Genomic DNA, 25,692 nt, shown 5'->3' with positions numbered 1-25,692 from the left:
CACTTGTAGATTGGGAGCCAGGCTTTCCTGGAAGCGTTGTATAGCATTTTGGATGTAAATATTACAGGACTCAACTCAGAGCTTTATAAACTGGATTTTGTCAACTATGTTGAAAAGGAACTATAGTGCATAAAGAATGTTGAGATTTACTCTTTGGTTTTGCCCTGATAACTAATATTGGACAACCTTCATTTTAAGGGAGAGTTTTCGGTCTCCGATTTGAAAAACGAGCAGTGATATACTTCGGTTTGCCTGAAAATCCAGTATTGTTTTGTGAGAACAGAAGGGTCAGTACTAACAAGAATTTTACTTCAACGGATTCCTATGTAATTCTCATACGAACACATGGCTAGGATATGATTAACCCAATGTGCAAAGATGACATTCACTAAAAAAAAGGACCCTCAAAGGAAGGTGCTTTAAACTGGACTTTTGTATTGATGAACTGGAAGGCCCCACAGAATTTAAACACATCATTTTGAATTCTTAAGGAAAGAATGGTTTTCTGATGAAGGAAAAACCTTCTTTATAGTGGTCAAAATCATTACCATTGAGGCAGTAAAGAAGTAATCCTCACACAATTATTTTATTGGAAGTGACCTACCAACAAGTAAACACTTATTGAACAGAACTGAAATCCTTATTTTGGAGAAAGTAGGAGGTTGGGAAGCACCATGCCTTTCTGGTACATTGTAGGGTCAACAGACTTTCTCAAACACCAGATGCAGCATCTTTTCCACTTGTAGGACTATGGTGTTCTAATGAAAGGCCATCTGGCTTACCTTATGGCGCTTACAATAGAGATTGGTACAGCATTAAATGCTCAAACTAGAGGAATTTAGGGGCCAGGCTAAACATAGCATTCAATGATAAGGGCTGGTTGCCTTTACAAGAGTTATTTAATCTCAGATTCTTTGGTGTCACCTTAGGAACAGTGAATGCCTAAAACATGAATATATTTAGGATAATCTCAATAGCGAAAACATGGAGTATCAAATGTTCAGTGACGTCAGTAACTTGAAAATCTTGCACCTCGATGTCAGACAGGAAGAGCAGTGTTTTCTTAAACTCTCATGGATGGACCAAAAGTAAATCAAAGTAGATCTAAAAAAATTACACAGGTGGAGACCGCAGTTCCAATCAACCTGCAGCAGATTCCCAAGAGGATCTACGCTATTCACTACTTGACAGTCGGGCCCTTCTCTGCCTTTTAGTGTCCACCTGGGCATATTATGGCACTGTTGATATTTGGTAGGAGGGCTGTCGGGCAGAGAGAGGACACAAAATGCATATGGATGATTTTCAGATTTCATTTTGCTACATGAAGGCACTTCACTAAGTACAAAGGCATTGTAATTTAGTGGGAAACTCTCCAGAAAACCAAACTCGACTCAGAAAAGAAAGATTAAAGGAAAGATCACAAAAAGAGGATTACATTTTAGTTTTTAAAAAATGCTCATGGGCATTGCTTATATATTCGGGTACCTTGACTGCATAGAAAACAATTATTTTTCAACCATCTAGATTAAGAGGCATTTAAACGCTTAGAGATATTTGCTCTATGGAGCTCAGCAACCTATCTGCTTACAACATCATACTCTTACTATTACAAAGTGCATTATACAACGAAAAAAAGACATTTAAATTAGCCTTTTTACTATTTAATTGCCAGCTTTTAAAATTAAGCTAGAGAATGTGCATTTACACAGATTTCTAGAGGTTATCACTTCCAGTGTTCATGGTTATCATATGATATCAGATGATTGTTGAGTGTCTTGCCACCTTGGGATGGGGTCTAGCTTGAGTGCCTTACTTTGGTTAAGCAGGTCTAGTTGGTTTCTAGGAATGATATTAGGTAGCTATTAAAAGGTGTTTCTCTCACCACTCCAATTGCTGCTGGAAATAGTGATGCTGGAGGAGTCTTCCACATCTGATGATGCCATGTGTTCCTATGGGAATAATGAATCTGTTTTGCATTGTATTCTGCAATACTGCCTCCAAATATGATAAAGCCTATGTGCAGATTTACTGCTTCAACGTGGTGGACAAACCATTCAAGCCCAAAGCATTACCTTTGTAATGCAGTGGACATGAACATTTCGTTCATTACATTGATTTAAAAAATCCTTCAGATGCTCACACTAGAAAGCTTTTCTGTTTAAGAAAGTATGTTGGGGCTCAGGGGAAAGCTTTCCCCGTGTCCCAACATTTTTGTCCAATCATTGTGACACATAGCTTGCACAGTCAACTGACTTCTCAGTCATTGAGAGAGAAACCATTCTGCTCCAGAGCACTGGTCTAAGTGAAAGTAGTACTGCTAGAAAGGCAAAAATGCTACTAATTCCAGCCGTATCTAGGATCGTGATCCCTAAGCAGCAATCTACTGACTAGACACCATGAAGAGGGAGGGAGGCCGCACCAGAAAAGGCCAAGTGCTCCCATCCCTCTTCCTCGCCTAAACCACAATTGGGTCGTCACCATAGCAGACAGCCTAATAGACACAAGGGATTAGATCAAAAGGGGGTGGGGTTGCACTCCCTAGCATTGGACTGTGCCCCACCCCAAAACAGCCTCGACAATCTTTCTGCCTCCAGCCACCCAACCCCAGGTACATTATTTCCACAAAAATGTGGTGCTGGGGCAGTCCATAACCCTACCCCATAAGTGGCCTATCTTTTAATGTTCCAGGAGCCATATGCAGCAAAGATGTAGGACAGCAGTTTGGTACTGTACAAGTGTGTGCTAAATGACAAAAGGTATCTGTTGATCTGGCTTGCCTTTGAGTTTCTAAGGACGTGAGATGAAAAGCCATGATGCAGATGTTGCTTTTGAATAGCCAGTGCCAAATCAACTAAACCTACCTCAAGGGTACACTATACTGTTTTTTCGGGTATTATATTGAGGATGTGTTGCTGAGAAGGCCGGAATCCAAACTGATTGCTATGATGAAATACTTTAGGGAGAGATGGATTGCTGATCATGCCCAGGAAATGTGGAACCAGACAGTGGGTGAATCTGTTGTATGTGTGCCGTATGTTAGAGTAGCGACCGTCTCGGGTCGATAGGACTGCAAAGCAGCATCAGGGATATTCTGGAGATACAACACGCGCCATGGCTTTACTTACCTTTACGGCCAGCATCTCCTGGGTTTCCTTACTGCAAAGCCTGCTGGGGAGAGTTCCTCTTCGGCACAATTGAACCTCGTGTGCAGTCAGTTCCCAGCTACAACTGATATGGTTGGAGGTTTTCAGGGCACGTTATATGGTAAGGCAAAAGGAGAGTGAGGTAGATCATTATTCATGGTTTAAACCTTCTTCCAGTTCTATAAAATCTTATGCATCAATACCCTAATTCAAGATGCACAGTTGTTCTTGAGGTACTGAAGAGAAACCTGTCTAAAATGGTCACCACTATTCATGTAACACTTTTCCCATTCCCTCTTCCTGCTGGCCAATATAAGGAGGACTGAATTACAGACTTACTGTGGTGTAACACAGTCAGAGTTATTTTTTTTTTCTATTGGTAAATCATCCCAATTTATTGTATTGTCCATTCTTTTGGTGCTCCAGTTTTGTCGGTTTGCTAGTCCGTTGTCACTCTTCAGGACTGCAGTGCCAGACTTTCTTGAGCACCTCTCTTCTGGATAGTCTTGGTGTCGGTATTCTTTAGAAAGATGTTTACCATCTGTGCTAGCAAGTCCACAGGAAAAGGATTATCTACCCTTGGTGGAATTAAGGGTGCAGAACTGAAAAAAATCAGATTTTGCATCCATCTGCACAATATCTAGTAACCATATATCTTTTGTTATCCTCTGCCTTGATGAGAGATTGTTGGGTATGCTCCCCTTTCCCCAGTGGTGTGATAGTTGGTGGGAGCAGAAATGCATTGCTGTGATATCCTAGCTTTCCCGATGAGGCTGAAGGTTGCTGGTTTCACCTGCCACTTTTGGATTTGTCAATGGTAGGATAACTTTTGTGGACACTGAAAAGGTATGGCAAGTGAACACACCAGTTTGGTCATACTTTGTATTAGATTAGGCAACAACTACAACAACCTTACTCAGGAAAAGTCCCTCCTTTTCTCCAAAGCCTTCCAAATCTTTTGTTGGGCCTTATAACAAGTTGAGCAAGGTGTGACCATGAAGAGGGTCTCTTTCAAAAGCTAGGACTGAGGACAATCAGTGTGATCTTTCACCAAACGTATAATATTGTCTGATGTAATCATAGCTACCTTGATTATTTCTTGGAAGTTCTCTCTCCTCTCTCTGGAGAGGAACTCAGCTAGTTGAACAATAAAATCTCACGGGGCACAGTAAAAGCATTCTAAGAGTGTGGAGGATTTTGCATTTCTGGCACATTTTACCCACAGATTCCATTTGATGGGCTTTTCTTTCCAGAAGGAGCTAATTAAGTTCATCGTTATGCAATGTACTGTGCTCTGCAGCTGCTATCAGAGTCGGGAAATGGATTCTCCCGGATAAATTTCAGATCAGAATCTGAAGCACTTAATTTTTACTCTGCTCTTTTTCTCACTGAATGCACTGAAGAAGCATGGAAGATGTCCATGATTTGTTCTAGAAGACATGGAACTGGGAGTATCATAGGTATGGAGGATTATTAGAGTTTTGATACAGGCTGCTGGAGTTGTGGGAACAGACGATTGTTGATGAGGTGGTTGTGTTAACAGAGTGACAGACTCAGAAGGATGTTGCACTGCTTCCACGATGTCTGCAGGACTGTCTGATGGAGGAGGTGTGCAAGTACGAGGACTGCACGCCTCTTAAGTCAGAGAGAACTGCGGGCATTAGGAGCAAGTGTCTAAGCAGGCCCCTGCTGTTGGCTCTGATAACTAAACAGGATTATCGAATTGATCCTTTACCAAAATTTGTGGCTCAACATTGTAGAGTGCAGCTTTAATGTTGAAGCTAAAGAAGAACTCCCCAGTGACAGCAATATCGTTGACAGTGGGAGAGACCTTGCCATGTAGTGCTTTAAATGATGTGACATCTAGTCCCTCAAAGTACCATGTCACAGGGAGCAGCAGTGATGCTGCATAACAAAAGTTAAACCCTGAGGTGTAAAAAACCTTAGTGTTAAGGAAGAGGAGAAGCAACAGATTGGCCTCTTACAAAAAAACAAGCATTGGTATAACCACAAGGTCTAACTTTCGGGACCTTATAAATGTTTAACCAAGCAGCATATTAGTCAAGGTGCTGTGCCATCAGGGATTGAAGAGCTATACAATTACTACACACTGGGTCACGCAATCCGAATCATGAATACGTTTTTGCCTTCGGAAATAGAATTAAATCTTGGTTGGTGCAGTAGAGAATAGTGACTTGTGTATTTTTAGTGCAATGTCACAGCCGGTGTGAATATGTAAGTTATTATTTAAATATAGATTTAAGTAATACCCAGAATGTACCGGTTTAAGTGTGAGTGTGCGTGTTTGTGTGTCTGTGCATGGGCCTCTATGTATGAATCAGTGTGTAGATGTCTGTGTTCAACTGTATTGTATCTTTTGTTTCGCATTCGCCTATATACCTGTGGGTGTTCACTTGTATTCTGTATCTATTCATGTGTATATTTTTGTATGCGAGTTTGTCTTTAAGTGAGTGTGACTATTATGAGTTAAAACTGTGTGTGTCTATCCATGTGTGCTGTGCGTAAAACCATGTGTCTGTTCTGATGTGTATGTGTGTGTGCATCTTTCTGTATATCTCTGTGTATGTTTGTGTGTCCCTCTGCATTTCTGTAAATCTCTGTATGGTTGCGTCTGTATATATCTGTTGGTTTGTGCATGCCTATGTTTATCTGTATGTGTAAAGCCACCATGTACCTGTATATCTCGGTCTGTCTCTTAGTGGGTCTATGTAAATGTCTGCGTCCCTCGGTGACCTGCATATAAAGTTCTGGAGGTTAAAGCACCTGCTGCAGCTAAATAGGTTATCAGTGATGGAAGTTCCAATGTACACATGGATTGCTGTTCAGCCAGCTGCACATATGCAGGGGTAAAATGGAGACCCTGTGCTAGAATTTCTGCCACCTTAAGTGAAGCAATATTTGACTAGCCCTTTTCCAGTGTAATCTGGCCCTAGTGCAGGATTTACTAGACTATCTGACGAGTCCGTAGCTGACAGCATCACATTCAGCATTGTAGCCGGCCACTCTGGAGAAGGAGGAAAAGATGCCCCATCCGACCCCTACAGGCAGCTGCTCACAAGTGGTCCATTGAATGAGTGAGCAAGAGCTGCTGCCTTAGTCAAGGGCAGGCTCGGTCACTGTCCATGGAAATAGGCAGGAGAAACTGCTGGGAGCGGCCGGGAATCCGGTTCCTGATCAATAGTACCTGCTCGAGCCAGAATTTGAAAGGCGATTTAGAAAAGGGGGTGGTGATGAACAGAGTGTCTGAGTTAAACAGACCACTCTTACCCAGTCCAAAGATCAGGGCTTGATCCATCACCGTTATTTATCTCACTGCCCCAACCCAGCTCAGAACCTGGCTATATGCAAATCAGTCTGTCCCTGGCCCAGTGCATCATGGGAACAGGGCAGACTAAACTACCAAGCCAATTCTTCACCAGAAAGGAGACAAGCTACCGGGGACCGGTTTCTGGCATTTCAGCCTTCTTCGGCCCGGCTTGCTTGAATCCTGATGGAGCAGTGAGAAAGGGACTCATGTCTGAGTATACCCTGCCACACCTATAGTGGCCAAAAACGATTTAGAAAAGGGGGTGGTGATGAACACTGGGATGGTGCAGTGAGCTAAAAAACGGTGTTGGATCTAGCCCTGATCTCTTGACTGGGTGAGAGTATTCTGTTTAATTCAGAGACTCTGTCCCTCACCACCCCTTGTTGTAAATATTTTTGTCCACCCTAAGCGTGGAAGGGTATACTCAGATGTGAGTCCCTTGCTCATTGCACCATCAGGATTCAAGCAAGCCGGGCCGAAGAGGCTGAAATGCCAGAAACCGGTCCCCGGTAGCTTGTTTCCTTCCCAGTGTAAGAATTGGCTTTTGTAGTTTAGTTTGCCCTGTTCCCATCATGCACTGGGACAGGAACAGACTAATTTGCATACAGCCAGGTTCTGAAACTGGGATGGTGCAGTGAGCTAAAAAACGGTGTTGGATCTAGCCCTGATCTCTTGACTGGGTGAGAGTATTCTGTTTAATTCAGAGACTCTGTCCCTCACCACCCCTTGTTGTAAATATTTTTGTCCACCCTAAGCGTGGAAGGGTATACTCAGATGTGAGTCCCTTGCTCATTGCACCATCAGGATTCAAGCAAGCCGGGCCGAAGAGGCTGAAATGCCAGAAACCGGTCCCCGGTAGCTTGTTTCCTTCCCAGTGTAAGAATTGGCTTTTGTAGTTTAGTTTGCCCTGTTCCCATCATGCACTGGGACAGGAACAGACTAATTTGCATACAGCCAGGTTCTGAAACTGGGATGGTGCAGTGAGCTCAAAAACGGTGTTGGATCTAGCCCTGATCTCTTGACTGGGTGAGAGTATTCTGTTTAATTCAGAGACTCTGTCCCTCACCACCCCTTGTTGTAAGAATTTGAAAGGCTGCAACGCCATTTCAGCCCTGGATTCTACACAGGAAGAAGGACGGGCTTCACACAGAACCACCTGATACACACGAACTGCAGCAGATAAACCTTTCATCTTTAACAAAACAGATCCATAACTGAAAAGAGAAGTGCAAGCTTCCATCACACACAACAGCCTGATACAGCACGGATAAGTACTAGCTCAACTTCTCTCACAAGCAGAGCAGATAGAGAGGGAATAAAAAAATATGAGCTTACCCACGACAAAATACAGTAATGGCAAGGCATGTGTGCTTGCAGTAAAATTAAATGGTAGTACATGAAACACATTTGCAAACCTGGGCTCATCATAGAGGCAGAGATCCCTCAACCCACATCGGTGCTACTTCGCCTCTCAACTACCGGACCTAGCAAGTACTGGCGTGCTTTGCGTAAAGTCAGAGCTGGCCGCCAAGTGCTACCTGTGCACTTGCCACTGTATCACCAACATGAATACTTCATAAACCCTGCAGCAGCGGTAGTTGGAATGTCCAAATTTCCAAACACAGAGGCTATGAGTAAGAAAAAAAGCACCTATTTAAAGTTATCTAACAATACAACCATTTTAACAAGGCAGACTGAAGGAGGAATCCAGCCCCCTCTGAAATGCTTGGTTACGCTCAGGGGTTTTGGAAGTAACATGCACTCGGTGCACGCTAGTACATGTAGTCATCAAATTAGTATTTTCACCCTTATCATATTGGAGGGGCAGCACGGGGAGATTAAGTAGTGGCAAAGCTGAAACACCGCAGTCGAGTGCAAAAAACAAAAAAATGCAGTGTTGTCGGAGAGGTGAGGCTGGGGCAGCATAGGAATATTAAGTGGCGGCGAAGCTTAAACACCGAAGCCGGGCAAACAGCATGGGATTCAAAAAGGGGAATTGGGGGGTCTCTCCCCTCCCCCTAAAAACGCACCTGTTTCCGTCATTTTCTGTTTCTGTAGATAAAAGATGTGGAGGCAATCAGCATCGTTAGAGGAAACAGAAAGACACCTCCGCTTCCTCTTTACGACGTGCAACGCAAATCGGAAGTGCTTGGAGTGGAGAGGACGTGGAGAAGTAAGGGGGATTTTAGTTAAAAAAATAAATTAAGGAATTAGGGGGTGGTGTCGCGCAGGGGTACATTTTTAGGGTTCAGGGGAGGGATATTTGATAGAAGAGGTTGTGGGTGGGGGAAACGCAAAGGGGGAAGATTTTTTGTGTTCCCGGCAGGGGTAATTCTTATAAGGAACGGGGGGCAGAGCGTCGCACAGGGGTACAGGGAAGGGGTATAATAAAAAAAAGAGGGGAGCAGGTAATGGAATTAGGGCAGGGATATGAGATAACCTTTACCATGAAAATGCCATTATCATGCATGGTTTTACAATGAAAATCGTAAAAGTATGCATTGTAAAGGCATTTTCATGGTGAAGGATATGCGTGGTAATGGCATTCGTGTTGTAACGCATGTGTGGTAAAGGCATTCGTTGCAACAAAATGTGTTGTATCGTCATACAGCGGAATTGTGGGTGCAATCAGCAGCATGGCTGGAGTTGTATGAGGTCGGTTTGCAGGCGGGTGCAGATGGGCTTACCATCGGCGCGGTCAAGCCAGACTAGACAGCTAACCCAAAATGGTGACCAGAAATGGTCAATGGTTTATCAACTTGTCCAGTCTTTATGTTAGGTTATTGAATTAGTAAACCACATAGCTGCCCCAGCAACGGGGCGTCCTACTCTAAGAAAAGAACCACCTGCCCAGAGGAAAGAAAAGTACTGAGATGGAGAACAAACAGGTCTTCAGAGATTTCCTAAAGGGCCAGTGGTTCTAAATGCGCCTCAAAGGTAAAGGAAGAGCGTTCAAAGGGGCAGGGGCTTAGGCGCAGAAAGACCAGCCGCCCGCCCTTACTCTTCTAACCCATGGCAAACAGGCAAGTTAAAATGAGCTGAGTGCAAGGACCATGAAGGGAAGTATGGCTTCATCAAATTTGACAGAATGGAAACCCCCAATCAGCACAAAGCATTAAGTTGAACACACTTGTCCACCTGGAGCAAGTGCAATCTGTGAATAGCGTCCATAGCCGGGCAGGACTTTGGAAGAGAAAACAGCAACTCTGATGCTGCATTTTGAGCCATCTGAACTATTCTAATCACAGCCTTGTGAACTCCCAGGTATAGGATGTTACAGATGTCCAGCCTAGAAAGGATAACAGCCTGAACAATGACTTGACGAATGGGTGGATCAAAGAAGAATAGAATGCGTTTGAGCCCGCGTAAAAGCACAAAACAGGTGCCTGCCACCGCATTCGCCTGTGCTTCAAAGGTTAAGGCGCTATCCACCCACACACCTAGATTCTTGACCACCTGACTTGGGACAAGGGGGAGTCCCAAGGGAAGTCACCCCAGGCTTGGACTCCTTGCCTACAAGCAGAATTCAAGACATATTTGTGTTTAGCTGCAAAAAATTAGCAACCATACATTCCGCGACCGCGGGTACCTTTTTGGAAATTAACCAGACCCAATGAGCAAGTGCAGAAAAAATAAAAAACAAGCTGAGTGTAGTTAGCATAGGACACCAGCATCAGCCCCGGAGCTTAAACAACCTGAGCTACTGGCTGGATATACCGATTAAATAAAGAACGGCTCAGGGACCTTTTGAAGCCCTGCTCAGCTTGATTTTTTGTCTTTTCTATTTGCTGTCACTTTGTCACTGTTTAACTGAGACACATTTCTAGGCTCAACCAATAAAGTTTTCCTTTCATAACACCTCTGTTACAGTCATCACTGCTGGCAGTGCAAGGCAGGATCAGACTCTGGTCTGGAAATGTTATAGCTGTGTACCTCAGAGTTATCAAGTCAAAACATGAGGATATGACTTCATTCACAATAGAAATCTGAGCCACAGGCCTGCCTGTCTGATGTATGCCTTCTCTAGAGGCCTGGTCCTTTTAGAAGTGGTGCAAAACCTACTTGTAGCTCAATTAGACAATCGGCTGGCAGAGGTGTCTACTAGATATACCTATACCAGGGCTCTCATAGCCCCCTGCTCAGTAACAGAGATTGAACATAATTAGGCTTACTAACTTAGGTTGAAATGTTTAAGCACCAGTAAAACCCCACTGAAAAGTAAAAGCTCTATTGTAAACCGATGAACATATTTCCCTGCACTATCATAGACCAAACTGTCAAAGGAAAATGGGATGTGCCATTTTTAAGTTCACATGGTGCCAACAAAAATCGACTTTGTTTTACCAGGTATGCTGCAAAGAAGACACGTCCAAGATAATTCTACTTGTATTTTGATGTTTAGGTATGTCATTTAAAATGTTCTTTTAATATTTTGCTTTTAATATTTTTGCAAAATTACTGCAATGCACTATAATGCACTGGTTGCAGCCACCGAAGGGATCCAAATTAAATTAGATGGCAGAGGGGAGGCAATACCGATCCTGCTTTACCTCTCAGCCACATTCGATACAGTTAATCATCAAATACTCATCCAATGTCTATCCGAAATAGGGATCACAGGCGAAGCCTCAAACATACTAAGATCTTTTTTAGCGGACAGAACAAACTGTAGTGATCGGACAACACAACTCGCATCACTACGTCCTGCCTTGTGGGGTGCCCAGGGATCCTCGCTATCCCCACCCTTGTTCAATATTTACATTACCCCATTGGGCAACTTTATCCGCTCTCACAGTTTTACTGCCATTAGCTATGCAGACAACACGCAAATATTGGTGACTATCTTCAAAGCTGGAGGATGTGGCAACTAAATTTAACATTTGTATGGTGCATATCATCAGATGGATGCTGGACAATTGTCTTAAGTTGAATACCGACAAAACTGAGGTGGTACTATTCGGTAAGGATACATCTTTCTGGAACAAATCTTGGTGGCCAGAAGTTGCCAGGCCTTGTCCATCGCCGGTAAAAAAGGTGAAAAATCTAGGTGTTACTGTAGATGACCAGCTGTCCATATCGGCCCAGGCCAATTGCACTACATCATCCTGCTTTTTTACGCTGAAGATCCTACGAAAAATCTTACAGTTCATTCCTATGGACCTAAGGAAAACAGTAATTGTTTTGGTGTTATCAAAAATCGATTATTGTAATGCCCTTTACTTAGGTGCAAGCAAGATGACTTTACGCAAGCTTCAATTACTGCAAGATGCGGCAGCACGACTACTGCTTAAGATTCCCAAATTCAGTCAGATATCCCAAAGTATTTAAGACCTGCACTGGCTTCTGGTCCAGTCAAGGGTCCAATTTAAGTCCTAGTGCATTGTGCACAAGACACTCTACTGGGTTGGACCTGCCTATTTCAGCAATCATATCAGATGGCACATCCCTCAACGCAATCTTAGGTCATTGACGGCCTCCCTATTTGGTCATTCCTTGGGCAAAGACTGTAAAATGGGGTGACAGTTGTTTTGGAAATCGCTAAAAACATGGCTGTTTGCATCCAAGCCGTAGTCCCTGCCATTTCCCTGTGCTTGAGTTTCAATGACAGCTAGCGCTAAGACGCCTCGGCATGCACACTTTTTACAAAACCTTCATTTCATACTTGGTGTAGAAATGCTGGGTTTTCAAGCAAGCCTGATTTCACATTTGAGTTCATGTATTACACATTGCAAAGAATTCACAAGCATTAAATTCATATCTGATCTACTGGCAGTATTTTCCTTCTGGAACTAATTGACAACATGGCTCACAAGTCATTATCTACATTATGGCACTTGCCAAACATCTCAAGTGGTAACTGCCTTATGCACGCTGCAGTAACAGGAGTTTGTGGCATGTGTGTTAGCACAATGTGCCTGGGAGGGGGCTAGAGCATGATGCACTTTCCACGTAACAAAAGAGCTTAATGACCACATTCCCAGCTTGAAGATGTTCTCAGCCCGCCTTGCTTTATTAATCAACTCAATTTTTTATGTTTCAGTTTTTGAGCTCACCCTTAACAGATAAAAGCTAAACTACAACACCTGGAATGCAGCGATTCTGGTTGATAAATCAGAGCGGGCCAAAGGAGCTGTCAGCCACCCATCAAGATGCCGTACTTTCTGGCGCTCCAAGCGAAACTCCAGAGATCTGGAACACTTATCAACTTAATCATCAAAAAATCTAAGACTGAGCAAAGAGCATGCAGGGATAAACAGTGTAGACTCCAGATTGGTGAGCTCCAATTGATTTCTTAGGGAGGAAAGTCTGACGGAGATGTTGAGAAAAGGCTCTCTCTTCTAATCTGGCAACAACGTGATGAGAACAGAGCTCTGTATGTACTCTGAAGTCTGGCATGGGATCCCCGGCCTTGCTTTGGAAGCAAAACGCAGGGGCACAGGGTATGCATCAGTGCAAGCGAGAAGACTCCCACCTGCCACCACTCCTACCCCTCTTCCCAGTTGGTTTTTGGCAAAAGAAAGAAACAGAAGTGAAAAGGGAGAAATTGCACCAATGGAGAGATGAGAAGCATCAGACTATACTGGATGCCTGATAAAAGGGAGCAAAATCGACTGAATAGCGGAGCCCACTGGCACAGGCGAAGACGAAGCAAAATGACAAGTGCAGGCCTGCATTACCATAATAAATGCATTGAGGTGACCTGCAACAACAGAACAAGCAGGCCTAGGTAGATGCAGTGGCAATCTTAGGTGTCTGACAACCCAACTTTCGATATCAGCAGCATAAAATCTGTGCAACTATACAAAGGCCCACAATGATATATTTGTGCCCTCAGAGTGGTCCTGATCTGACCTTTCATACAAAGAAGAGCTGAACTGAAGCCACGCGAAAGAGGAACGGCAATGCCCTAGCAGAAGGAAAAGAAGTTGGAAAGAGGCTATTCCTTCCCTCTGGAGCATAGGGTCAGGGTGGATGAGACGTGTGGGTTAAAAAATACCTGGCATTATAGATTAAAGGAATTTATTCGGTCATAGACTGGTACTGTTAAAAAGGTAGTTTGGAGATATCACGCTTTTAATGTGCTGATACTCCTTGGCAAGTCAACATGTTTCAAAGCATCAAGGCTTCTTCATCAGGACTAAAGATGATCCCTTAGGTGCTCACTATGTTGCTATCAATTAGTGCAAAGATAAGTGCTATATACCCCCACCTGGATATTGGCAGCAGCCGCGGCTGGAATTTACACAGCAAAGAGTTATACAGGACACCAGTAAAATCTAAAGGGGATCTCTAGTTTGAGGGTCATAAAATCTTATTTTCAGATTTTTCTCCAAAGACTGTAGAATAGAGATTGGCTTTCAATTTATTAGAAATAATTTTTTGAATGTGGTGTCCAAACCAGCAATAGTTAAACCAATAAAGCCCATGTAGATCTTCAGATTCTCTGAGAGACCAGAGGAGATGTATGATGCCCGTAAGGGTGAACAAAGGAAGAGAGGCAGTCAGCTTAGGACGATGTGCTGGAGCTTTATCTGTCTTTTATTAGGACACTAGCAATAATCTACAAGAGCGGTCGTACATCGCCTCAGGATAACATTATAGTGTGTATAGTCAGCATTTATCCAGGAAAAAAATTAAAAGCTGAAGGTAAACCATACTTCGACCTGACCACGGTAGGATGAAAGCTGACAAGAGCAACGGGAAGAGTTTTTTTACTATACAGTTATTTGGTATTTCCGCCACCTCATTTATTAAGTGGACTCGCAAAGGCTCTCCCACAACCTTTTTGTGGATATGTTCATTATTTCTTTGCATGTATGATTTTGTTTTATTCAAATAAACAAAAATATTGAAAAGTCAAGACTGAATGAAAGCATCACGGATGACATGGGCCTAACTTGACACAACAGTAGCAACACATCCTTGTAACCAATCAAAAATTGGAAACAACATTTTTTGAACAAGCTAAAAGAACAAGGTTTTAGGTGTTTAAGACTGCTGGAGTTCGAATTAATATGGCTCAACTCAAATATATAAACATTCACAAGGTACCATCTCGTAAGCAGAAGGACCGATTGTGCATGTTACAAAATTTAAGATGGTTTAGTTGAAAGATCTTCAACTTTTAGCAAAAGTCCTTCGTGGTTACCAATCCTGTAAACCAGAGCGATTTCAAGAGAATGATAGTTAGAGATGCAGTGAGCATTTGAGAGAGAGCGCATGCAAGACAGCAGTTTGATTGAGCTAGATCTACGAAATACACTAAGTTTCGTGCAAACACTACCAATTGGACAAATTCAACAAGATCCCAACATTGCCTTCAAAATTCCTCAATTCAAACGCATGCTGCAACATTCACTACAATTAAAACAGCATGTTTTGTAAGTACTGGAAAATTCGAATATTTCTGTATTTTAGAGGACACCTTCATAAACACGGATTTGAAAGACTTAGGAAAAAACTGAAAAGCACTACCAAAATCTACAGATAAACACCAAAAAGTGGAACACTAATATATACTTTTGTCAAAAATCCTTGTCCAGCATCAAGATTTTAACAAAGTCCATATTTGGACTTACCTCAATACCTTTCACAACGTCTCCTATTCCATATTTTATACTGGGGTATTTCATAGCAGCTTCTAGGAAAATATATTAATATATACGGCCATTATCATATGATCAGCAGAGTATGCACAGCTTAAAGCTTGGTGTCAGGCAGTAGAGTAAGAACAGCTTGAAGCCTGGTGTCAGGGATTCTCTAATAAGAAGGCATGGCTGGTCTAGCTCCCTGCCACAACGTTTTACTGCTCATGGATAGGAGTTATATACATCATACGCCAGGACTAGTCACTGCCCACTGTAAGGCACTGTAGGCAACCTATACCCGGGGCTGTTATTGATCGAGGTTGTGGTTGAAAGACACACGTAGGGTCATTGATGTTCTTCATTTCTTCTTTATTCAATAAGTACGATGTAATACAGCGACACTGAACACAGCAGCAATCCTCCAACCTTCCCCTTCAGCAACTGTCTCTCACTCACCTACATTCTCCAAGCATGCATTCCACACATTCCACACGTGCATACACATACACGCGCTAACACACACACGAGACACACCACGCGCACGACACTACATATACACAAATACCACAGTTGCGCCAGGTGGCACAAAGTCTACATAGGAAAGACTACAGCTCGCAGCTCGACGTCAAGAATTATGTGATGTTATGGGTTCCAGACCCTCTCAGTGTCCCCTATTTTAGACACTTATTCTTATTATTTATTATGGTAAGCCATTATTTGCTATCTTTTTCGTGCCCTATTGAGAGACTGATGTTAAAAAACAAAACCATACTAAGACTCTGAGCAGCTGGAAGTCAGGAAAGTAGTGTGATGTGCCATATGGCACATCATAATCCCTTATAGGATGAGACATTTCACAAATTAAGTATTACAGACTGTAACAATTGCCTTCCTAAGACTAAGTGAGGAGTGTGATGTGCTATTATTAGATACAATTATTCTCAACCATATACAGTCACAATGAAATTTGTTCTCTGTGCTACAACAAAAGCAAAATGTGTCCATGATAAATGTAGGTCAAAATCAACACTTCATTTCTCTGGTTTAAAATACTTTAAAGAGAGGCATAATTAATGGACACTGGCACCAATACACCTGGATGCTCAAATGTATGCCCACAGCCCTGCTCTCAATAAAGCAGCTACACCTAGGGGCGCTAGAAAGCCAGGCAGCAAAATGGCTATCGCATAGTGAGGCCCTGCCAGCCAACTCTGCAATCCAGCAATAATCTGCAGTGCCAAGGCCCTGATTACTGCAAAATAGGCCCGATAATTCGCCTAAACAGATGCAGCAAAGGGGGATGCCGCTATTTTGGGAGTTCAAAGGAAACAGGGGAACCCTACTCACTAAGGAACCAGGGTAATATTTATATAGGAAAAACAGTGGTTCCTGTGGAATGATATACTCTGAGGTTATGATACATAAACCCAATCGTAATATAGAGGGTTAAATAATGGCAGAGCACGAAGAAACTACTAACACACCGATTCCAGTGTAGTGTATTTTATGGATTTTTTAAACAAAGTTAGGAGTAAACATTATACATCAAAACATTTGTGCATAGTGTCCCAAGTGACAAAGGGAACCTAAACCTAATTGGCAATGTGAATATTATACACAAGGTTTCCACAGTTTGTACAAGTTGACCATTATCAAAATAATTAAATGTGAACAGTAGCTATATACAATGATATGTGCTGGGAAAATGGTTCGCTTCTTCTGTTTGTCGACGGCGGTTCGACCCTCAAAACAACGTGGGGTCTGTTCAGGACTATTGATAAAAGGACATCTAAATGGGAATGAAATAAAAAAGAGCATAAGGCCCATATACCGGCACAAACGCGAAAAAAGGAGAATAAAGGCCGATGGATAAAAGGTACCTGAATTTATGATTGCGCAGCCTTGTGAAAATGATGTGCCACACGTGAAGAATAGAGGAAAAGGGTTTACTCACATGAGGACCCGTCCGGGTACTAGGATTGTGAGAAAAGAAGAATGTTGCAATTACTGATAATAGGACAATGCACTGTGTATAATCAAATACAAGTTTCACTGAGGTCCTTACCACAATGTGAGGACAGGCTGTCAATACAATAGGGTATGTAGGTAGGACAGAGGGGCTCAATTAATTTTACGTCGCAGCCGTAGTGTTGTAAAATCCCTTTGTGATTAACAGTGGCAATGCACTGGGAGTTTCTCTGTAAATTCAAATAATAATGATATAGGGGTCAGTATGCTAAAATAAGGGCTGAGCGCAAGGGCTAAGCAGCCGGGATGTGCCATTTCTCACCTCGGTAGAAGATTAGAAAAGTGGGATAGCGCTCCACGTGTAGATTCAGAAAAAGCTGCGTCAGTCAGCTTGATCGGGTACAATGACCGAGATCCTCATCCAGAGAGGATTGTTATACACAGGATTTCCTGCTCTTTTTGCCAAGGGAAACCGGCAGACCTAGCTAGGGAAAACCATTGCACCGAGCAATCTGGTGCTCCGGTTCAGTGATCGGTAAAGAGTGAAAAAAAACTTGGAGGGAAGTGAAGAACTAGAAGGTGTTGGCATAATGGTGGTGTTGCTGCGCTAATAACAGTGTCCTTAGCGCAGCAACACTACCATTGTGACAGTGTCATTAGCGCAGCAACACCACCATTGTGACACACCTAGTTCTTCACCTTCCACTGAGGTCTTTTTTCACTCTTTACCGGTGTCCCAGCCACACACAGCGATAGAGGAGGACCAGGTGGCTCACTGCCCTCTTACCACTCCGCTGTAACACTCCCTACAAGCCCCTGCACGCGAAGTATGACACGGTAGCAGGTGCTCACTGGGCATGGAATGGCCTGCGTTGATGTGCCCGGTCGCCATGTTTATATGCTCTACCATTGCCACTTGCGGACAATCCCATGCTCCTAAGCAGGGCAAGCACAGCGTGGGATCTTTACATTCAGCGACCTCTACCCAAGTGACCAATTCTTACCCCGCTTTGAGGTGGATAAAGACCTACAACCCTCTGCACTGGATACCTTCCAGTATCACGAAGTTTGAGCTACATGTGTACAACACGCAAAGTTCCCGGTATCTCCCCCGCAACTGCATGTTCAGAGCACCTGTTAATGAACCCTTCCTCCCAGAAATTGGTCACCAAGTTATACTCCATAATGCAGATCAATGCTCCAGTATGCACCCCGCAGCTTGCACAAAGTGGGAACTGGATCTCAGTTCACCCATCCCAGATGCACAGTGGCTCTACTGCTGCAGTCAGACTGCAGCGATATCTCCCAATTAAAGGCTCTGGCTCATCAACTTCAAATTTCTGCGCCCACTATACCGTACCCCAGAGCACCTGCAACATTGGTCGACTCAAGGAGGTGCATTGCCTGAGATGCACTGCTTCATAGGCCACACTCCTACACCTTGCCTGGGAGTGCCCACAAGTGGCCAGCTATTGGACAGACATCTACGGCACTCTAGCCCAGATCACGGGTTACTCGCCGCCCTAGACCCCATTGGTAAGAGTACTGAGATATGTCAAGGATACTTCCCCTGCAGTTCAAGGCCTAAGTATGATGCTGTCACTCCTGGCTAAAAGGATGATGGCCAAACATTCCGGTAGGGTGGCCTGCTCCAAATGGTGCAGACTGTCTGCAGGATACTGCGTACTGCCAGGAGCAGCTCTCCCATTACTGGGACCTTATGCCCCTGCACTCATGACCGAAAGGTATTTAGGAACCTCTCATGTCATATCGAAGACTCTGGGACTGTGATGCTGATTCGGATACAGGGAGACTAGGCCGGACGATGAGATGGATCTGCAATTTGATCTTATGCCTTCCATGCCAGGTTGCTTGGCCTCCATGCAGTTGCTGATGAGATTGTGAGACTCTGCGAAGTCTACGGAGTGAATGCCTGTTTGAACAGGGTAGCTTGGAATTGAATCAACTGTTATGTAATGAATGTCTCCTACTTTCCCCTTCCCCTCCTCTCTGTTGATTGATTACGTTATTGATAGTTCTATAAATGACAGTAAATATATATATATAGTTTTAAGCAGCTACACCTTCCTGAGATCACCAAGCAGGGTTGGCAGGTACAATTGAGAACTACTGCATCTCTCTAAGGTTACCCGGAGAGGTTCTTAAGATATTGTAGACAAGAGCTGACTCACTATCGGGAGTACATACCAATATCTAAAATACCTATGGACTGGTATCTAGATAATTGGGCAATTATAATTTCTTCTTTGATTAAAAAAAAATACACAGCATAAAATATTTCAACAGCATCTACTGGTTAAGAATATTTACCATTTAAAAATACCTGTTAACTGTTGTGGGTGAACCTAATTACGTGATGCTATTTTTAGGTCTAAGTCGAACAACGCATCTTGGGGCGTTCACAAAACTTCCCTGGGAATGCATTCCGCCCACTGCTTACACCATTGGCTTTATGGTCTGTAACACACATTTACTTACGTTCTATTTGCTGGCTTTATTTATTTTAGGCTGCCCAGCTTGAGTTCATCCCTCAGTAAGAGTAATACCTTATTTACCGTATCATTCTGAGTGCTCCTTTTCTGTAAACAGCCCTTTAAATCTTGTTCTTGTGGCATTTTCTGCACCTTCAAATACAGAGGCTAAATGTCAGGCTTTGTCTTCGGAGGGAGTTTGGTGTTTACTTTTTTCCTCTGACTTCAAAATGACAAGAATTATGTGCCGATCTTGCTGTGAAGGTCCATTTTAATAGCAACAACAACGTTTAAATGTCTATATTGAACTGTGCAGACATTTTAGAATATATCAGAATTATCAAAGCATGAATAAAGCACATTTCTTGTAATTCTGATGTATGGTGGAACAAATATTTTAATACAATTAAAACAAAGCAAAACAATGAGTGATGACTTTTCCACACATTGTTTGAGTGCTGTATACTTTTATCAGTAATTCTACATGCCAATGCAAATGTAATGGTCATTTCAATTGAAAATGCGCTACCAGACCATGCATACTCCATTTAATGCCACTCCACTCTACACCAATCCCTGCAACAGCACTATACTCTGCACCACTTCACTCTGAATCACAGCACTCTAGTCTGCACCTCTCCACTCTAGCCTGCACCACTCCACTCTAGCCTGCACCACTCCACTCTAGCCTGCACCACTCCACTCTAGCCTGCACCACTCCACTCTAGCCTGCACCACTCCACTCTAGCCTGCACCACTCCACTCTAGCCTGCACCACTCCACTCTAGCCTGCACCACTCCACTCTAGCCTGCACCACTCCACTCTAGTCTGCACCACTCCACTCTGAGTCACAGCACACTAGCCTGCACCACTCTACTTTATGCCAATGCACTCTACACCACGCTGCACCACTGAGCTATTTGCCACTGCATTCTACACCACTCCACTCTACTCTGAACCACTCTATGCGACTCAACTCTATCCTGCACCACTCTACACCACACTACTCTGCAACACTGCACTCTACACCAATACACACTGCTATGTACCACACCACTCTACACCACTGCACTCTACCCTGAACTGCTCCACTCTACGTCACTTAACTCTACTCTGAATCAATCCCCTCTATGCCACTGCACTGTACCCCACTACCCCACTCCACTCTATGCACTGCACTCTATGCACTGACCTCTGTGCCACTCTACTGTACTCTGCACTCTACACCACTCTACTCAAACCCAATGAACTCTACGCTAATCTTCACTGCACTCTATGCCACTATATGCTGCAACACTCTACCCCACTGCATGTTAAACCACTCTAAAACATTGCACTCTACATCACTGCAGTCTACGTACGCCACTAATATACTTTGCACTCCTGTATTCTATGCCACTCTACTCTGCAACAACAATGTCCGCCACTGAACTCTATGCCACTCTACTTTGCATCACTCTATGCCACAACACTCTGTAGCACTCCACTCTATACCACTGTACTCTGTACAAATGCACTCTATTCTACTCTGCATCACTGCACTCTAGGCTACTCTAAATTACTTTGCGTCACTCTAATCTACGCCACTCCACTTCACGACACTCTATATCACCTTATGCTACTCTTCGCTTCTCCATGCCACTCTACTCTATGCCACAAAGTTTAGCCCTGCTGACCAACAACAACCCTGGTGTACAACATAATTAAAACATATGGGCAAAGCCAATAACTCTTGCATAGACGAGACCCATTGGCTTAGCCAATGCTTGTTAAACCAAGGCAATCATCCATCTGAAGCAACTTGCAAGGAGGAACTTACAGATTCGGGTGTAATGGCAGAGATGTACGGTCTAAGGACTTAAAAGGGAGATTGCTTTAGCTCAGGTCTGATTTACATTCCAAAGAAGTACCTGGGTGTCACAACGGGAAGGGAAAAGGGGGTTTCAAAGAAGATTGTGGTGCACTTGCAGAACAGTATGTTGGTCACATTACTGTAATGTAAAGAAAGAGTGGTGTGGGAAGGCAGGAATGCAAGTGGCTCTTGGCCCACAAATAGCCAGAGTCGCAAAGCAGGCCACGATTGCGGCTGCATCGGTCTCTAACCTGGAAGGGAAAGGGTTGTTGCAGACCTGGATCGAGGTGCACTCCTGGAGCTCCTCTGGCAGCCCCTGTGGAACGGTGGAAGGAACTGACAGCCGCAATCTAGTGCATTAAGAGCGCTGCCTACGGATATCACTGTCAGCAAAGTACGGGTGGGTGAGTGGTGGGCAGTGGGCGAGTGTGACACCAGCAGAGATGGGCATGGGTCTTCGTGCTAGGTCACTCGGGGGGCAGAGCACGGAAGGTACATTGGCAGAGCGGTTACCAGGGAGCGTACATGCAGAAGAAGCACACTGACATGCCTGGTTGCCACTCAATGCTGAAAGAATAAGAAAACTGCAGAGCTGCTAGTGAGTAGCCCATCACTAGTCCTGCATCTAGACTTCAATATATGCAAACAAAAATAGATCTTAGACTGCTCAGACGCAACCCATCACCACGCGGGGAGGTGCACTGAGGGATTCCTTACCGGCGCTGGGCATGTGGCTTCCTCGGGCTGGATTCAGCAGTTCGACTGGTTGGTCTCGCCCCGAAAGTCCATCTACGGAGAAAAAGAGCAGAAAGTCGGATAAACATAAAAACACAAGTGAACCAACTGTGAGAACAGCAGCAGAAATCCATTACCAGTCAGAAACAGTCAATGGCACACTGCAGGCAGGCTGGCACTTGGCGCGCACAGAAAAGGCAGCGGCACTGCCGCTGCAAAAAGTCATAACTGAATGCAAATAAACCTGGATCACGGGGTGGAGGCGCCTCTAAAAGAACATCATGTTTCTGGAAGAAACCCCGCACAAATAAATCTGCAGAACCCAGAGAATGTCTAAGCATACGACACGAGTGGCAAAGCTCCAACCCGTACAAAGGGCGGGGTAAACCTGTCTACCGAGGAACAGAAGGGAAGAGAAACGCTTCCCAAATTTTATACGTTTAATAACAATATGGTGCGGCGGCTGAGAGAAGAACAGCCCCAGGAGGATGCAGCTAAAAATAGCACCGCGTGCGCCTGTCTGTGCGTGCGCGCGCCTGTGTGGAGACTGCAATGGGAAGGGAACTGAGGCAGATTAGGATGCAGAAGCACGAATCAGCACAGCTCACATGGCTCAGGAGGTGAGGAAGCAGAGCTCGCAGTGCTGGGGAGAAGGAGGTAGGAAAGCAGAGCTTGCAGGGCCGCGGAAAGCACAGGTCGCACAGCTGGAGGTAGCACTAGCAGGCAGGCAAAGGAAACAGAGCTAGCGCAATTGAGGATAGCAAGGAAGCAAAGATGGCTTAAAGAAGCAGAACTCGTAAAGCGTAGATAAGGGAGGTGTCCACGTAGAGCTCATTGGGCTGGAACTTGGCACCATGCAAGGAAGCAGTGCTTACTGTGCTGGGAAGAGCAGGGCCGTCAGGCAGCAGAGATCATGGGCTACATCATGTTCCAGAGTGTCAAGGAAACAGATCTTGCAGGGCTGGGACAAAAGGATGCAAACACAGCGCTTGCTGGGCTGGGATAACAGGGAGCAGAGATCATACTGCAGGGAACAGTGGGGAGCAAGCAAGCTGAATCAGAAGAGCATGGTAATACGGAGGAGCTCAAACGACTGGGGATAGCAGCCAGACACATAAGCAGTGCTCACAGGGCTCCAATGAGGCAAAGCGCACAGAGCGGAGGATAACCGAGGTAAAGAAACGCTCAAGGACTGACGACAGTCGACAAAGAAGGAAACGCATCGCAGGGCTGGGCATACGGTAAAACAGAGTATGCGGGGCTAAGAGATGAATGAAACAAAGCCAGCAGGACAGGGGACAACGGCTGACAGGCAAACAGCAGCTCACAACTGGGAGCGGCAGAAGACATGAAGTCCGTCCTGGTGGGGATTCTAGGGGTCCGGAAGCAGAGCCCGCACAGCAGTGCATAGAAGGGATGTAAGATAGCAGAGGTAAAATAGCAGAGATTAGGAAGCTGAGCTCCCGGGCCGGGTGTACCAGAGGCAAGAAGCAGGGCTTGCACCGCTGGGGATAGACGGGAAGCAGAGCTCGCTCGTATTGCTGAGAGGAATAGAAGTGGAGCTTGGAGGGCTGGGAGGAGGGGGGGGACGTTAAGGAAGCAGAGCTCACACGATTTGGAATAAATAAGACGGAGAAGCCGAGTTTCCCTATCTGGGGAGTGCAGGGAGGTAGTAATCACAGAAGCAGAGCTCACAGGCCTGGGAATAACTGAGGTAGAGAAGCACAGCTTGCACGTCTGAGAAAAGCCCAGCGAAGAAGGTAAACTCAAGCAGGCAAGGAAACACAGCCTGCAGGGAGGCAAAGCTTGCATGGATGGGGACAGCCGGAAGTGAGGATGCCGAGCTTGTAATGGTGGAAATAATGGAGACAAGTCAACCAAGCTCACAGGGATGAGGATAACGCAAGAAAGGAAGCAGAGCTCACAGGACAGTTCATAGAGAGGTTCTGAAAAAGACCACAGGGTCGGAGAGAACAGGTAGGGAAGCAGATGAAAGGGCTGGCTATAACCGGGTTACTGAAGCAGAGGTCATAGGGGTGGGGAGAACAGGTAGGGAAGCATAGATGAAAGGGCTGGATATAACCGGGTTACTGAAGCAGAGGTCATAGGGGTGGGGAGAACAGGTAGGGAAGCATAGATGAAAGGGCTGGATATAACCGGGTTACTGAAGCAGAGCGCACAGGGCAGGGGAGAACAGCTAGGGAAGCATAGATGAAAGGGCTGGTTATAACCGGGTTACTGAAGCAGAGCGCACAGGGCAGGGGAGAACAGCTAGGGAAGCATAGATGAAAGGGCTGGTTATAACCGGGTTACTGAAGCAGAGGTCATAGGGGTGGGGAGAACAGCTAGGGAAGCATAGATGAAAGGGCTGGGTATAACCGGGTTACTGAAGCAGAGGTCATAGGGGTGGGGAGAACAGCTAGGGAAGCATAGATGAAAGGGCTGGGTATAACCGGGTTACTGAAGCAGAGCGCACAGGGCAGGGGAGAACAGCTAGGGAAGCATAGATGAAAGGGCTAGTTATAACCGGGTTACTGAAGCAGAGCGCACAGGGCAGGGGAGAACAGCTAGGGAAGCATAGATGAAAGGGCTGGTTATAACCGGGTTACTGAAGCAGAGGTCATAGGGGTGGGGAGAACAGCTAAGGAAGCATAGATGAAAGGGCTGGGTATAACCGGGTTACTGAAGCAGAGGTCATAGGGGTGGGGAGAACAGCTAGGGAAGCATAGATGAAAGGGCTGGGTATAACCGGGTTACTGAAGCAGAGCGCACAGGGCAGGGGAGAACAGCTAGGGAAGCATAGATGAAAGGGCTGGATATAACCGGGTTACTGAAGCAGAGCGCACAGGGCAGGGGAGAACAGCTAGGGAAGCATAGATGAAAGGGCTGGGTATAACCGGGTTACTGAAGCAGAGCGCACAGGGCAGGGGAGAACAGCTAGGGAAGCATAGATGAAAGGGCTGGTTATAACCGGGTTACTGAAGCAGAGGTCATAGGGGTGGGGAGAACAGCTAGGGAAGCATAGATGAAAGGGCTGGGTATAACCGGGTTACTGAAGCAGAGCGCACAGGGCAGGGGAGAACAGCTAGGGAAGCATAGATGAAAGGGCTGGGTATAACCGGGTTACTGAAGCAGAGCGCACAGGGCAGGGGAGAACAGCTAGGGAAGCATAGATGAAAGGGCTGGTTATAACCGGGTTACTGAAGCAGAGAGCACAGGGCAGGGGAGAACAGGTAGGGAAGCATAGATAAAATGGCTGGTTATAACCGGGTTACTGAAGCAGAGAGCACAGGGCAGGGGAGAACAGGTAGGGAAGCATAGATGAAAGGGCTGGGTATAACCGGGTTACTGAAGCAGAGCGCACAGGGCAGGGGAGAACAGCTAGGGAAGCATAGATGAAAGGGCTGGGTATAACCGGGTTACTGAAGCAGAGCGCACAGGGCAGGGGAGAACAGCTAGGGAAGCATAGATGAAAGGGCTGGTTATAACCGGGTTACTGAAGCAGAGAGCACAGGGCAGGGGAGAACAGGTAGGGAAGCATAGATAAAATGGCTCGTTATAACCGGGTTACTGAAGCAGAGCGCG

The 25,692-nt window shown here is 45.0% G+C and overlaps 1 protein-coding gene across 4 annotated transcripts in view; it reads right to left on the bottom strand.

Annotated features, from left to right (window-relative positions):
• Positions 1–25,692, bottom strand: part of HDAC4 (histone deacetylase 4) — a 1,308,595-nt gene that overhangs the window by 783,479 nt on the left and 499,424 nt on the right. For all 4 annotated transcript variants that reach the window (XM_086956254.1, XM_086956256.1, XM_086956255.1 and 1 more), the window contains one exon: positions 22,090–22,161. In XM_086956254.1, the coding sequence (XP_086812380.1) occupies positions 22,090–22,161 (72 nt within the window). The remainder of the gene's footprint in view (positions 1–22,089; positions 22,162–25,692) is intronic.

The sequence above is a fragment of the Lissotriton vulgaris genome, chromosome 2_1, assembly GCF_964263255.1.
Source record: "Lissotriton vulgaris chromosome 2_1, aLisVul1.2, whole genome shotgun sequence".
In the NCBI taxonomy this organism is placed as follows: Eukaryota; Metazoa; Chordata; class Amphibia; order Caudata; family Salamandridae; genus Lissotriton; species Lissotriton vulgaris.
Note: the sequence above shows the minus strand (reverse complement) of the source record. Positions and strands in the feature narration are given on the sequence as shown.